Raw genomic sequence first — 13,740 nt, forward strand, 5'->3', positions numbered from 1 at the left:
CTTAGTTCACTGGTAGTGAACAGCTGATATCATTGTACATCTTAAGCTGTGCAAAGGCAATAATAATAATAATAATAATGATAATGATAATAATAGTAATGATAATAATAATGATAATAATAATAAAGTGGAAGATAGGAAACATTTAAAAAAGAAATAAATATTTTATGACGCAGGCAGCCTGTGGCTTGCCCAGACTTGAGAATTGAGAGAAGATAAGGAACAAAAGGCTGTGAAGAGGGGATGTGTGTGGGGGATTGAATGATACAGTGGGGGTGGGGCTCCTTATACTGTGAGTAATTGATTTTTATGAAGGGATTTAATGGGGGGGGCAGGGCTTATTGCTTATCATCATTGGAAGGTTCTTTAATATTCTAAAGGTCAGCAGACCCAGAGCTACACACACTCTCTCTCTCCTACCAAACATACACATAAACGCACTCACTCATACTCACACACACACACACAAATAGATATAAACTTATACATAGGGTAAGGGTGATTAGGTGATGGCCTAGGGCTTAGGGCAGGAGATCCCAGACCTTGGGAAAAAAAACCCACTTTGGTCGGCTTGTTGTAGTCGAGGGCTCTTCCTTGACGCCCGACACCACTGGGAGGTGGCCCTCGAAGTCGGTGGAAATGGAGATCTCCGGGTCCAAACTCTTGAACGGCTGCTGCTGCTGATGATGATAGTACTGATGATGATGATGATTTCTCAGTGGCTCAAAGTAAACAACAATTACAAAGATAAAGAGAAGGCATTTTGATTTATTTATTGCTGACAGGATTAGATTTCTGCTCCTTGATTCATTCGTTGATTCATTCACAAAGAAAGTATTTCGTTTGTTTGCTGCAAGGAAACAGTCAGCCTGAGAGGCCATGTACTTAGTGACCGGCATACTTGTTTGCCCTTGCTCAATCAGATATTGATCTTTGGACTATAGATAAAGGAGCAGATGTTAATGTGGGGTTTAAAAGGCTTACTTGAAAACCATGTGGTCTCAAGTGCCATCCCACCTTTGGGAAGTGTCTTTTATTACCAACGCCTTGTGAGTGGATTTGGTAAATGGAAACTGTATGGAAGCCTAACATGTGTGTGTGTGTGTGTATGTATGTGTGTGTGTGTGTATGTGAGTGTGTTATGGTTTCATTGTATTGACCAGACAGACTATCAAACGTTATATATCGCTGGTCACAGTGCGCTTTACATTGTGTTAGCTTCTGAATGATGTCATCCTGTTGGCTAGGTGGGTAGGGCCAAACATTGCCCCCTGATCGGAAGATTAGTCCATCTCAGGGAGACCCATTGACTGCTGAGTGGATTGGAACAACTTGAGACGAAGTGTTTTGCTCAAGAACACTATGTGAAACCTTGTCCAGGAATTGAACCCTCAATCTAGCATTTGTAAGTGCAATGCCCTAACTACTAGACCATGCATATATGTGTATATATATGTATATATAAAAGGCGGCGACCTGGCAGAATCGTTAGCATGCCGGGTGAAATGCTTAGCGGTATTTCGTTTGTCGTTACGTTCTGAGTTCAAATTCCGCCGAGGTCGACTTTGCCTTTCATCCTTTCGGGGTCGATAAATAAAGTACCAGTTACGCACTGGGGTCGACTTAATCCCTTTGTCTGTCCTTGTTTGTCCCCTCTATGTTTAGCCCCTTGTGGGTAGTAAAGAAATATATATGTATGTATATATGCGTTGGGCAAATTATATGATAAAATGAGGAGGTTGCAAAAAGTATTAGTCTGAGTGAAAGGTGGTAACAGAGAGAGGGTGACTTATATGAGTGAAGGTGAGAACAGCGGTGACAATGGGATGAGAACATGTCGAACAAACATGTAAATAATTTAAAAAGGAAAAAATCCTCAACGAAATATTTTGGCAAAAAATTGCACAAATCTGTCCTGGCCAAGAAGTCTATCTGACGGGGAAGGCATGCTCTGACATGAAATATATAAAAATTTATATAAGACATTCTATTGTAAAAATTGCCTGGTAACGATGTCGTGGAGACATCAAGGCAACCTTGTATTTGTTTAAGTAGAGACTTCAAACTTGAAATTTTCAAAGCCACAGTCAAACCAATTCTACTATATGGCTCAGAAACCTGGACGTTATCAAAGAAGCTTGATACGCGGTTGGATGGAACCTACACTCGCCTCCTTATGAGAGCTCAAAATCTCTCGTGGAAATGCCATCCAACTAAAATGCAAATATATGGGAAACTACCACCTGTGTCATCTCTTGTGAAAGGTAGGAGAGTCCAGTTTGCTGGACATTGTTGTAGAGCTGAAAAAGAGGCAATTTCTACTCTTCTCCTCTGGAAGCCATCTACTCGCAATGCCAGAGGGCACACACTCTCCTACCCTGATGTAATCTCCAGGGATACAGGCATCCAGCAACAGGACCTCCGTAATGCCATGATGGACCGTGAAGTCTGGCGTAGCATGGTAAATTCCATTGTCTCGACCACGGTCGAACAATGATGATGATTTGTTTATAAGACCGACTGCTTAAGACCCTGAAGTTTTTTAGTAATGCCAGTATAATAGTATAATGCAGAATTCTGTGTGTGACTTTTACCTGGGAATGTACCTTAAGAATGTAAAAATTTAAAACAAAGCTATGTAGACCTATAGGCCGACTTACGACCAGTCAGTCGGAACCAATTGTGGTCGTAAGTCAATAACGACCTGTACTAATGTTTCATTTATGATGTGCTCTTTTTCTTTCAAAGAGTTGTCTCAATGCACTGAGTCCTATTTACAAAGTTGGGCCATGCCCAGCTTTAATGTATTAAAACCGTTTGCTCTGCTAAAATTTGGGAGTGTGTAATATGCATGTGTGTGTGTCCTTTGATGCCATGAAATATGGTAGTGCCTAAGTGAAGTCTGTGGAAGATTTAGAGAAGAAATTCCAGGTGTGGAAACAAAACCCACAATCAAGAGGCTTTTTTTTGTTTTTTTTGAAATTTTCTTGAGCCCTGAGATTCATCAGACCAGTTACTCTATTTCCATGGTAGACAAGTAACTGAGATCTCAATATTCTTCTTGAATGGGATGCCAGTCCATTGCAGGTTTCAAGGCCAGCAACTGTGAGGGAATTTGGTTGACAGAAACCTTTCAGTTTTAAGGCGGCGAGCTGGCTGAAATGTTTGCACGCCGGGCGAAATGCTTAGTGGTATTTCACCTGCCGCTACGTTCTGAGTTCAAATTCCGCTGAGGTCGACTTTGCCTTTCATCCTTTCAGGGTCAATTAAATAAGTACCAGTTACGCACTGTGATTGATATAATCGACTTAATCCATTTGTCTGTCCTCTCTGTGTTTAGCCCCTTGTGGGTAGTAAAGAAATAGGTATTTCGTCTGCCGCTACGTTCTGAGTTCAAATTCTGCCGAGGTCGACTTTGCCTTTCATCCTTTTGGGGTCGATAAATTAAGTACCAGTTGCGTACTGGGGTCGATGTAATCGACTTAATCCCTTTTTCTGTCCTTGTTTGTCCCCTCTATGTTTAGTCCTTTGTGGGTAGTAAAGAAATAAGAAACCTGTCATATGTGTGTGTGTGTATGTCATTTTTTTTCCATAAATATTTAAAGAAAATTAAATGAAAATATTTAACAAAATTGAAAAAGATCAATAAAAATTCAGTCATATTATATTGATATAACTGAAACATTTGTTTGGTAAAATATTGGTTAATATTTGACACCCATAAGATTATCCACCATCTTTTCAACAACAACTTTGGGCATTTCTGTGAATTGCATCTAACACTCATGGACATGCTTAAAAAAAATTAAAAAAACAACACAGCACGCATGACTTTTGGAAACTTTTTTTTTCGCTCAGAATTACTGAAGCATGGAATAAACTATCTGCATCAGTTGTCAGCTGTTTGGACACTACATCCTTTAAAATTTCCATTCTTCCTGAAATCTGCTGACAGTACATTCGATGCCCCCCCCCATTTCTTCTCCCTTTTTTTTCTTTTGTTTTTTAAAGACTCATTCACGGTTCACTTCCTGTGTTATTCTGTGTCCTGTTCATGCAGTTTTGGTTTTTCGGATGACTTGTGGTGCACCTAAGCACTGAATACGATAAGTTCCTTATCATAACATAGCATCAATATTTGGCTGAAATTAGTGAATTTTGGCCTTAAATTTGCTATGCCCTTTCAGGTTGAATTCACTAATAATTCAGCACCCTTAATACTCAAGCTGTCAGGATCTTCAAGGGCCAACATCGACCAATTTGCCAGCCCCTGATATAAGGATGAGCTGATAAAGTCACCAGTAAAGTTGCAAGGGACGTAACTGTGGTGGTACCTCTTATTAGTGATTAGAAAGGCTGAGAAAGGGGGAGAGAAAATGGGTCTCAAGTTAACAGGAAACCCTAATTTGGTGTGTATGTGTTTGTAGGGATTGGAAAAGGGTTGAGGTAATATCATCATTATCTTCTGCAGAACTGTTAAAGCATGTCTTAAGACAAAACAATTTCAGCTTCACTTATCTAACATAAAGTTGGACATGGAGTCAGTATTATAGAAATACATTCTTCTGTGTTAGTCCACTCAACGTTGTTGTGCCATTCAAGACATATTATATTTTACAAACAATACACAATGCTTCAAGCAAATTACAATACTCTCCTATATATATATATATATATATCACGTGATCATGTGACCGACCAGACCATCAGATGTTGCTACACATTGCTGGTCACAATGCGTTTGCATTGTTTTAGCCTTCGAATGACGCCACCCCGCTGGCTAAGTAAGCAGGCCAACAGAAGAAAGAGTGGTGAAAGAGTACAGCAGGGATCACCACTACCCCCTGCCGGAGCCTTGTGGAGCTTTAGGTGTTTTCGCCCAATAAACACACACAACGCCCGGTCTGGGAATCGAAACGGCGATCCTGAGACCGCGAGTCCGCTGCCCTAACCACTAGGCCATTGTGCCTCCACATATATATATATATCAGCATTCAAGCGTGATCGTTACCGCGTCGCCTTACTAGCACTTGTGATGGTGGCATGTGAAACATTTGAGCGAGGACATCACCAGTGACTCTGAACTGGCTCCTGTGCAATTGGCACGTAAAAAGCACCATTTGGACTTAGCTGTTGCCAGTACCACAAAACTGGCCCTCGTGCCAGTGGCACGTAAAAGCACCCACTACACTCTCGGAGTGGTTGGCGTTAGGAAGGGCATCCAGCCGTAGAAACACTGCCAGATCAGACTGGAGCCTGGTTCGCCAGACCTCAGTCAAATCGTCCAACCCATGCTAGCATGGAAAGCGGATGTTAAATGATGATGATGATGATACATATATATATATGAACGTTGTAGTTCACTGGAAGCATTGTATTACAGAAGTAGAAAATGAAAGAAAAGAGAAATAAGGAAAGCTTCTAAGAAGGAAGCTCAAAGGTTTTTTTAAAACCTTTCTGCATTGTTAAAAGGTTTCCTTATTTCACATTTCATTTATTATTATACGTGTGTGTGTAAGTGTGTGCATACACAGACCCACACAATAGTATTGAACAAAGGAAATGAGTGCTTGACCCTGCATTTGGTGGATAAACATTCTATACTTGTGAATTACTAGTGCTACCAATGGTTTCTTGAGGAAAAAAATTAAATCTTCAATTACTGCTCTTTTGGTTGCTGGTCATATTGGTAGCACTGTACCGTTAGCTCCTACACGCATTTTTTTCTCTCCTTGTTTCTTTTCTGTGTATCTTTCTGTCAAAGAGCGTAGGCTCGAAACGTAAAAGACTTGTTTTATTTCTATTCCTGAGTGCCATACTAATACATTTGTTTGTTTGTACTCCACCTGCCTTTGTCTTTTGTTTATTTTCGTAAACCTTCCCGTTATACTATACATACTATATATATGCTGTGCTTGAGGAGACCTATTGAGTCAAGTACATCAACATCAAAATAAATATCAAATGGAAATTGTAGTTGTGATACCTGTGCCGGTGGCATGTAAAAAGCATCATCCGAACGTGGCCAATGCCAGTGCCGCCTTGATTGGCTTCTGTGCCGGTGGCACGTAAAAAGCACCAACTGATTGCGGCTGTTGCCAGCCTCCTCTGCTGGAGGCACATAAAAAGCAACCACTATACTCATGGAGTGGTTGGCGTTAGGAAGGGCATCCAGCTGTAGAAACACTGCCAGATCAGACTGGAGCCTGGTGCAGCGTCCTAGCTTCCCAGACCCTGGTTGAACCGTCCAACCCATGCCAGCATGGAAAGCAGACGTTAAATGATGATGATGATGATATTGCCAATACGTGCATGTGTGTTTGTCTCCCACCACTGCTTGACAACTGGTGTTGGTTTGTTTGCGTCCCCATAACTTAGTGGTTCAGCAAATGAAACCAACAGAATTAAGTACATGACTTAGAAAAAAAAAAAAGAACCCCGAAAGTACCAGAGTCGACGTGTTTGACTAAGCCCTACAAGATGATGCCCCAGCATGGCCACAATCCAATGACTGACATAAGTGAAAGATAAAAGATGAGAAAAAAAAAACAAAATTAAAAACAAACAGAAATAATTAACAGAATCTGCTTTAATAGCACAGACATTTTTGTAGATCTGCAAACAGATTGAAAAAAAAAAGGGGCTTAAAGAAAAAACAAAAAAAAATTCAGATCCAATTGTTTTGGTTTACAAAAACGTTGACATCTAATAGGTTTTTTCCTTCTTTTTGTGTCTCTTCTCGTTGGTCTGTGAAGTATTTCCCTCTGTGTCGGTCTTCTTCGCTTTCTGCCAATTCAGAGGTTTCTGTCGGTACATTGGCCAAGGAGGTAGAGTTAACTGGAAAGAGAGAGAGAGAGAGAGAGACACAGAAATTAACAGGTGCAGGGCATGGCCATGTGTGATCAAGGGTTAGCGTTAGGATGCCTTTTATTAAAGTTTGTAGCCAAAGCCTTCTGAGTGGATTTAGTAGACAGAAACAGAAAGAAGCCCTTTTATATATGAGGCGGCGAGCTGGCAGAAACGTTAGCACGCCGGGCGAAATGCGTAGCCGTATTTCGTCTGCCGTTATGTTCTGGGTTCAAATTCCGCCGTGGTCGACTTTGCCTTTCATCCTTTCGGGGTCGATAAATTAAGTACCAGTTACGCACTGGGGTCGATGTAATCGACTTAATCCGTTTGTCTGTCCTCGTTTGTCCCCTCTGCGTTTAGCCCCTTGTGGGTAGTAAAGAAATATATATGAGGGGGTGCTCAAAAGTTCTTTGCTTTAGGTAAACGAAAACACAGGAGGATCAGTTAATTAGGATTTTATCCAACATATTCCCCTCTCAGAGTCACACACTTATTGCAGCGGTCCTTCAGTTTTTCTGAGCCCTGTAAAAGAACTCGGAAAGTTGGGCCTCCAACCGGGCATTTTTCATTACCCTTAACCCTTTAGTATTTAATCCGGCCATATCTGGCCAAAATAGTTAATCTGTTTTATGTTCAAACTGACCAGATCCAGGCCCTCACACTTACCCTACAATGTTATTCTACATTAAGTAATTACACCATCAAGATCTTGAAGATATGAGATAATGCATGATTAATTCAAATCAATGGGAATCAATAGGCATTATGTTTGATAGAATAATCTGAACACTAAAGGGTCAAAGTTGCTTCTGTTTCCAGAAGCAATTGCTTAGTCCCGTGGACACTTACCCCATCTCCACTCATGGATAAGTCACAAAGGAAAGACAATACATTCACAGTATCCATGGAGCTGCATTAGGGCCCCTTCGGAATTTTCTGTAGGGGGTTTACTCCCTTAACCTTCTTTAAATACCCAGTAAATTACCCAGCAAGACAGTAGGGGTTTATTATTACCATGGTCTGTATGGTTTGTGCAGAACCAGTTCCATTCTCCCATTGTTCAAGTGCTATGAGCCCAGTAGTCATCAAGATGTAAAGAGTTATCTTCTCTGAGATGAGCAGCTAAAGAGCTGAAGGGCTTCATTTGCCCTGGGTTCATTGGGAGTGGGGTTCTGTGAGTAACTTCTTCGAGGGGGCAATTCCATGACATGCTAATTAACCCATAACTGGGTGGGTCCTAACAGGTGCTATTACTCCGGGGTCAGACTAGACCAGGAAACAATAGTGGCTAAGGGGTCATAACTGGGTGGGTCCTAACAGGTGCTATTACTCCGGAGTCAGACTAGACCAGGGAAAAATAGTGGCTAAGGGGTCATAACTAGGTGGGCCCTAACAGGTGCTATTACTCTGAGGTCAGACTAGACCAGGGAACAATAGTGGCTAAGGGGTGGGTCCACACTCCTCAAAATCTTGGGACCCATAAACCCAAGGTCCCACTATTTGATGCAGTTTCAAGTTGTATACCCAAGGACATAAGGATTTGTTGGATAATTAATTAAATAGTACTTACTAAACACGAGAGTGCAAATCCGGCTAATAATATATACATCGTCCATGAAAACTGTTGGCAGATATAACCATAGATGAAACCAACCACCTGAAATTAAAAAAGTTAAATCACAATCAACAATTAAGTTTGACAGGTAAATTGGAGTCAATTTAATTGGACTGATTAACCTCTCTCCCTAATTGTCAGGTTTTGTACCTTTATTGGAAGCAATTATTTATTAGGTTGGTGCATAATTATTGCGGCTTTTTTTCAATATATTTTATTCAACAAAAAATTTAAACAAAATGCTGAGCAGAAATCGAGGTAGATGGTGAATATGCTCCAGAATAATCATTTAAAGATGTTTTTGTTGAATGAAATTTATTGAAAAAAAGCCGCAAGAATTATGCACCAACTTAATACAATGTTGTGATTAGTCGAGGAAGAAGAGGAGGGGGCCAGTAGAAGAGGATGCTGTACTGAATACATTTTTATAGTCCTTAGTTCCGGTTTCAAATCCTGTCAGATCCAGTCGTTTTAATTTCTCCAATAAGGGATTGATAAAGTGACTATCAGTAACATATTGGGGGCTGATTCAGTCAATTATTCTGTTATTCTTTTATGCTTCTACCGTGGCCATGCGGGGGCACTTCCTTGAAATGTCAGATTTTGTTATACATCGCTGGTCACAATGCGCTTTGCATCATTTTTTAGCTGGCTCGGTGATTAGGCCAGAATTTCTGTAGTAACGGCATCAAACTTGGTATATCACGAAGACTTGTTTACTCTTAGGTGAGGAATACTTTTTACTTGTTTTGGTCATTAGATTGCGACCATGCTGGGGCACTGTCCTGAAAAATTTTAGTTGAATAAATCAAACCTAGTACTTATTCTATCAGTTCCCATTTGCTGAACTGCTAAGTTATGGGGACATAAACACACCAAAACCAGTTATTAATATATATACATTTATACGTATATATATGTGTGTGTGTGTGTGTATATATATATGACAGGATATCTTCAGTTTCCGTCTGCTAAATCCAGTCACAAGGCTTTGGTTGGCCCAATGCTATAGTACAAGACACTTGCCCGAGGTACCACACAGCCACACCTGTGCCTATATAGTATAAAGATGAATAACAGAGATTAAGGCCCAGATGTGGCTGAAAGGATGAAAGGCAAGTTGACCTTGGTGGAATTTGAACTCAGAACAAAGTGGCAGATGACATGCCGCTAAGCATTTTGCCCAGTGTGCTAACGATTCTGCCAGCTCGCCACCTTTTATAATATTAATAATAATAATAACAATAAAGATAATGAAAATAATCTTACTCCAAATAGAATTATAATTATCTGGAATGTTCTCTCCGCTTGTCTTTGGCCATCAAAGTCCTACAAAACAAAAAACAAAGGGAAACAAGTTATAATTCTTAGCAGACAAAAGCTAAGTCTTGCAGTTAAATGCAGTACAAGATGGAAGCTGGTTAAAATATCTTTATCATCGTCAGTAAAGTAACAACCAGTGAACTGGTGGTGGTAATGGTGGGTCTGCTGGTTTTTTTTTTTTTTTTTGGTTCTTATGTGTTATTGAAGAGAAAGTGAGTTGTGTGTCTGGCTTTTGCCAGCTTTCCCAGAGGGTTAGAAAATGATGTCTGTAGAAAAAAATGTGGGGAAGGAAGGAATGGGTAGCAGGAGTTTGCTTTTGTCATCATCACCATCGCCATCATCATTTTAACATCCACTTTTCGAAGCTCGGACAAGTCAAGGTGGAGTTTTTATTGAAGCAGATCTTCTACAGCTGGATGCCCTTCCTTTAGGTAACCCTCACCTGTTTCCAAGTAAGAGATTATTATTTTTTACCCCCCCCCCCCCCCATGACTAGACATATTTTCAGGGAGGACTGGAAATGAAGTTGTTTTGTTCCTTCTCGAACCATGCCTGGCTCATAAGGGCCGCTTTCCCGGTTCCCTTGGTTTATAGGTTCCTCACCTGGACGGGATGCCAGTCTGCTGCAGGTGAGCTGCAAGATGCAGGAGGAAAGAGTGAAAGAAAGTTGTGGGCAAGAGAGTCAGCAGAAGTTCACCATTACCTTCTGCTGGAGCTGCGTGGAGCTTAGGTGTTTCGTTCATAAATACACACATCGCCTGGTCTGAGATTCGAACCCACGATCCGTCGACCGCAAGTCCACTGCTCTAACCACTAGGCCATGTGCCTCCACACTGGAAATGAAGGACAGCACTTGTATGATGGAGAGACTTACATTAACCCTTTAGCGTTTAAATCTGCCATTCCTGCCCTACCTGGCCCAAATATTCTCCGTTTCATGGTGAAGCTGAACAGATCTGACTTCTCACACCTATTTTACAAAGTAATTCTACACATCATTGAAACCTCGAAGCTGTGAGATAACACAGGACTAGTTCAAAACAATTTGAATAAATAGATATTACATTTGACAGAATAATTTGAATGCTTAAGGATTACATGTCTGTGAAACACTCAACCACTTACATGTTCTTTTTGATCTCCATGTGTCCAACACACGTGGACATGCCTACAAAGTCAGAAAACAGCACAGCTCCTTCCATGACTTTCGGAAACATTTTTTCACGCTCAGAGTTGCTGAAGCATGGAACAAACTGCCTGCATCAGTTGTTGACTGCCATGACACTGCATCCTTTAAGGCCCTCATGCTTTCCGAAATCCACCGAAACTACACCTGATTGTCCCCCTTCCATACTCATACACATATGTGTATGTCATGACTCCTGCACTGTTCTTTTCCTGACGCTTGTACACAACCCTATGTACTATACATACACTTTAGATGAGTTGTAGTGCACCTGAGCACTGTACACAATGTTATATCATTATTATTAAGTACACAGCCTCACTTACAAACTCCATTTGTGACACCAGCATGGAACATTCATGTGTGATGTATAATACTAACTTTCAGTAGCAGCTTGTGTATAGGAACTGTGTGACTGCAGCACCCCCTATTTCCACTCGATATTATTGATACATTATATAATCCTTAAGTTTAATGCCAGTAGCTATCCCCTAGCTTATGAAAAAAATACAAAAATCCTTGTATAGAACTGTGTGCTTCACAGTTCCAGCGATGCGGTGTTTGGCTACTGTGCGCACGGTCACACTTTCGAGACAGGAAGCTTCACACTAGGGAGGGAGAGCACTGCGTGAACGACAGTGCCGAGTGAAAGGTAGTGTTTCTTTTTGACTCGGCATGTGTTGTGCTTAAAAACGTGTTTATATTCTTGAATTTGATAAAGTGTAGAATTAGATTATTATCCTGCTTCCAGCTACAGTGTTGCTGACAGGATTTGAAAATATAGGGCACATTTCTCCACTTCCTTATTTTGTGATTTAGGGGGGATTTTTGAAAACCATGGGGGAATTCGCAGCAGTGTTCAGTGAACAAATTAAACACACTACCCGGAAGTCACAAAAACACAAAATGATCAAGTTTATGCATAAATTTTCTTTTTATCTGTTTGTTTCCTTTTACACAATATTAAAACAATGGCTAAACATTTTCTGAAGCAGCACCCCCACTAATTTTATCTATGACCCACTACTGCTATCATTATACACAGACTGGGTGCAATGTTGCATATAGAGTATACACCATAAATGCAACTAGGTTTCCCCATACATGTTTTGTATATATTTCCGACTAGATGCTTGTCTTGATGAAAGACCAAGTGCTGTTGAGGACTTACAATGAAAAATATATTGAAGATTCCACAAACATAGGCGCAGGAGTGGCTGTGTGGTAAGTAGCTTGCTAACAAGGACAGACAAACGGATTAAGTCGATTATATCAACCCCAGTGCGTAACTGGTACTTATTTAATCGACCCCGAAAGGAATTTGAACTCAGAACGTAAAGACAGACACAATACCGCTAAGCATTCCGCCCGGCGTGCTAACGATTCTGCCAGCTCGCTGCCCTAATAATAATACCGACAATAACAATTTATTTGCTACAGGGGCATAGATGAGTGAGATTTCACAAGGATAGTCTACAATTTATGTGGTAGTTTACATAAAAGATGAGAAGAAAGAAACGGAAAAGACGGTGAAATAAGACAAAACGAAAGATTGCCACATTATACAAAGTATGTGTTCGGAAAACAGATGTTTATATGTATCGTTTACCCGAAACTTATCTTTTATGCAATTAAGAGATTTCAGCTGACGATTTGGAGTTAACTGTCAACGATCTAAATCGGTAGGGGTTTTTAAAACGGTCAGTAGTTCAAGCTAAAGGGGTTAATTAAAGGTAAATAAATAACATAAACATTGGTTTCTGCTGGAGAGGAAACCAGCTGTGGTGAGAAGAAGACGGGAAAAGGACGACAAAATTAAATGGAATTATGTTTGGATAGTTTCTCACCATATGTGTAGGGATAGATTTTATACTCTCGGGTAGAAAATCTTTGATGAAATCCATTTTTCCGTTCCGTGTGTCTAGAAATGAGGAGGACTTTGCTGGTTCGATTTTCTTTTCTGCCAGAAGTGAAAGTCTCACCGAGTTTGTGCTACGTTGAAATCTCGTAGATTCTCGTTCGGTCAAAGAACTGAAACGAGATTTGTTTTAGTATATTCTCTTGGAGAAGTTTAAGGATTTGGAATCGGTCTCCCCTCACACACACTTTTTTTTAAAGTATTTTTGTAGGTTTCACAATCTTTTACATTTGTGAGTTCAAATTTCGCCATAGGATAAATAAATGTGAAGAATCAGGGCAAAATTAAAACAAAAAAGCTCTGTGTTTGTGCGCCCGCGCGCGCTGAGAATTTATAAAACCATCGTGGTTTACTCGAACGCCGAAACGAAATAAAAAAATGGTTACTTTTTTTACTCCACTGATAAAAATACTTTCATTTTAAAAGAACGTATATTACAACAAAAGAAACAATTAAGTAACTTTTAGGTAATTAGTTTGAAAGAGCATTGAAAAATAAAACATTATTAACATGTAATGACATTACGAATGAGCAATGCTTTCATCATGAAATTATAGACGATCTTTCGATAATTATTACAAGAAAAAATAACATTCCAGTAGTTTTTTAATTACGGACATCATTAATTATACGTTTTAAAGATGCATAAGGCTCAGTAGAAATGTCGAAAACGTGAAATTAGCAAACAATATTTATTTTCGTTTCGGTATTTCGGCGTTAATCCAGTCAAGTACAGTAACCACTCTTCTGTTTCGTTCAAAATCTAAGGCCAGCACTATTTTTTAAATCTGTAATCTGCGGTGCTTAAAATATAAGGATCTAGGAAAATTAGGTTTTGGGCCCTCTAGC

At 40.1% G+C, this 13,740-nt stretch overlaps 1 protein-coding gene across 1 annotated transcript; it reads right to left on the minus strand.

Annotated features, from left to right (window-relative positions):
* Positions 1–6,592: 6,592 nt before the first annotated feature.
* On the minus strand, positions 6,593–13,122 carry LOC115224829 (signal peptidase complex subunit 1). Its single transcript, XM_029795766.2, has 4 exons — positions 12,821–13,122; positions 9,734–9,793; positions 8,420–8,506; positions 6,593–6,837 (listed from the first exon to the last, which is right to left on the minus strand). Exons 1-4 carry the CDS (start codon positions 12,875–12,877, stop codon positions 6,706–6,708), a joined length of 336 nt encoding a protein of 111 aa, XP_029651626.1. The 5' UTR covers positions 12,878–13,122; the 3' UTR covers positions 6,593–6,705.
* Between the last annotated feature and the right edge of the window lie 618 nt (positions 13,123–13,740).

Source organism: Octopus sinensis, linkage group LG26 (genome assembly GCF_006345805.1).
Source record: "Octopus sinensis linkage group LG26, ASM634580v1, whole genome shotgun sequence".
Lineage (NCBI taxonomy): Eukaryota > Metazoa > Mollusca > Cephalopoda > Octopoda > Octopodidae > Octopus > Octopus sinensis.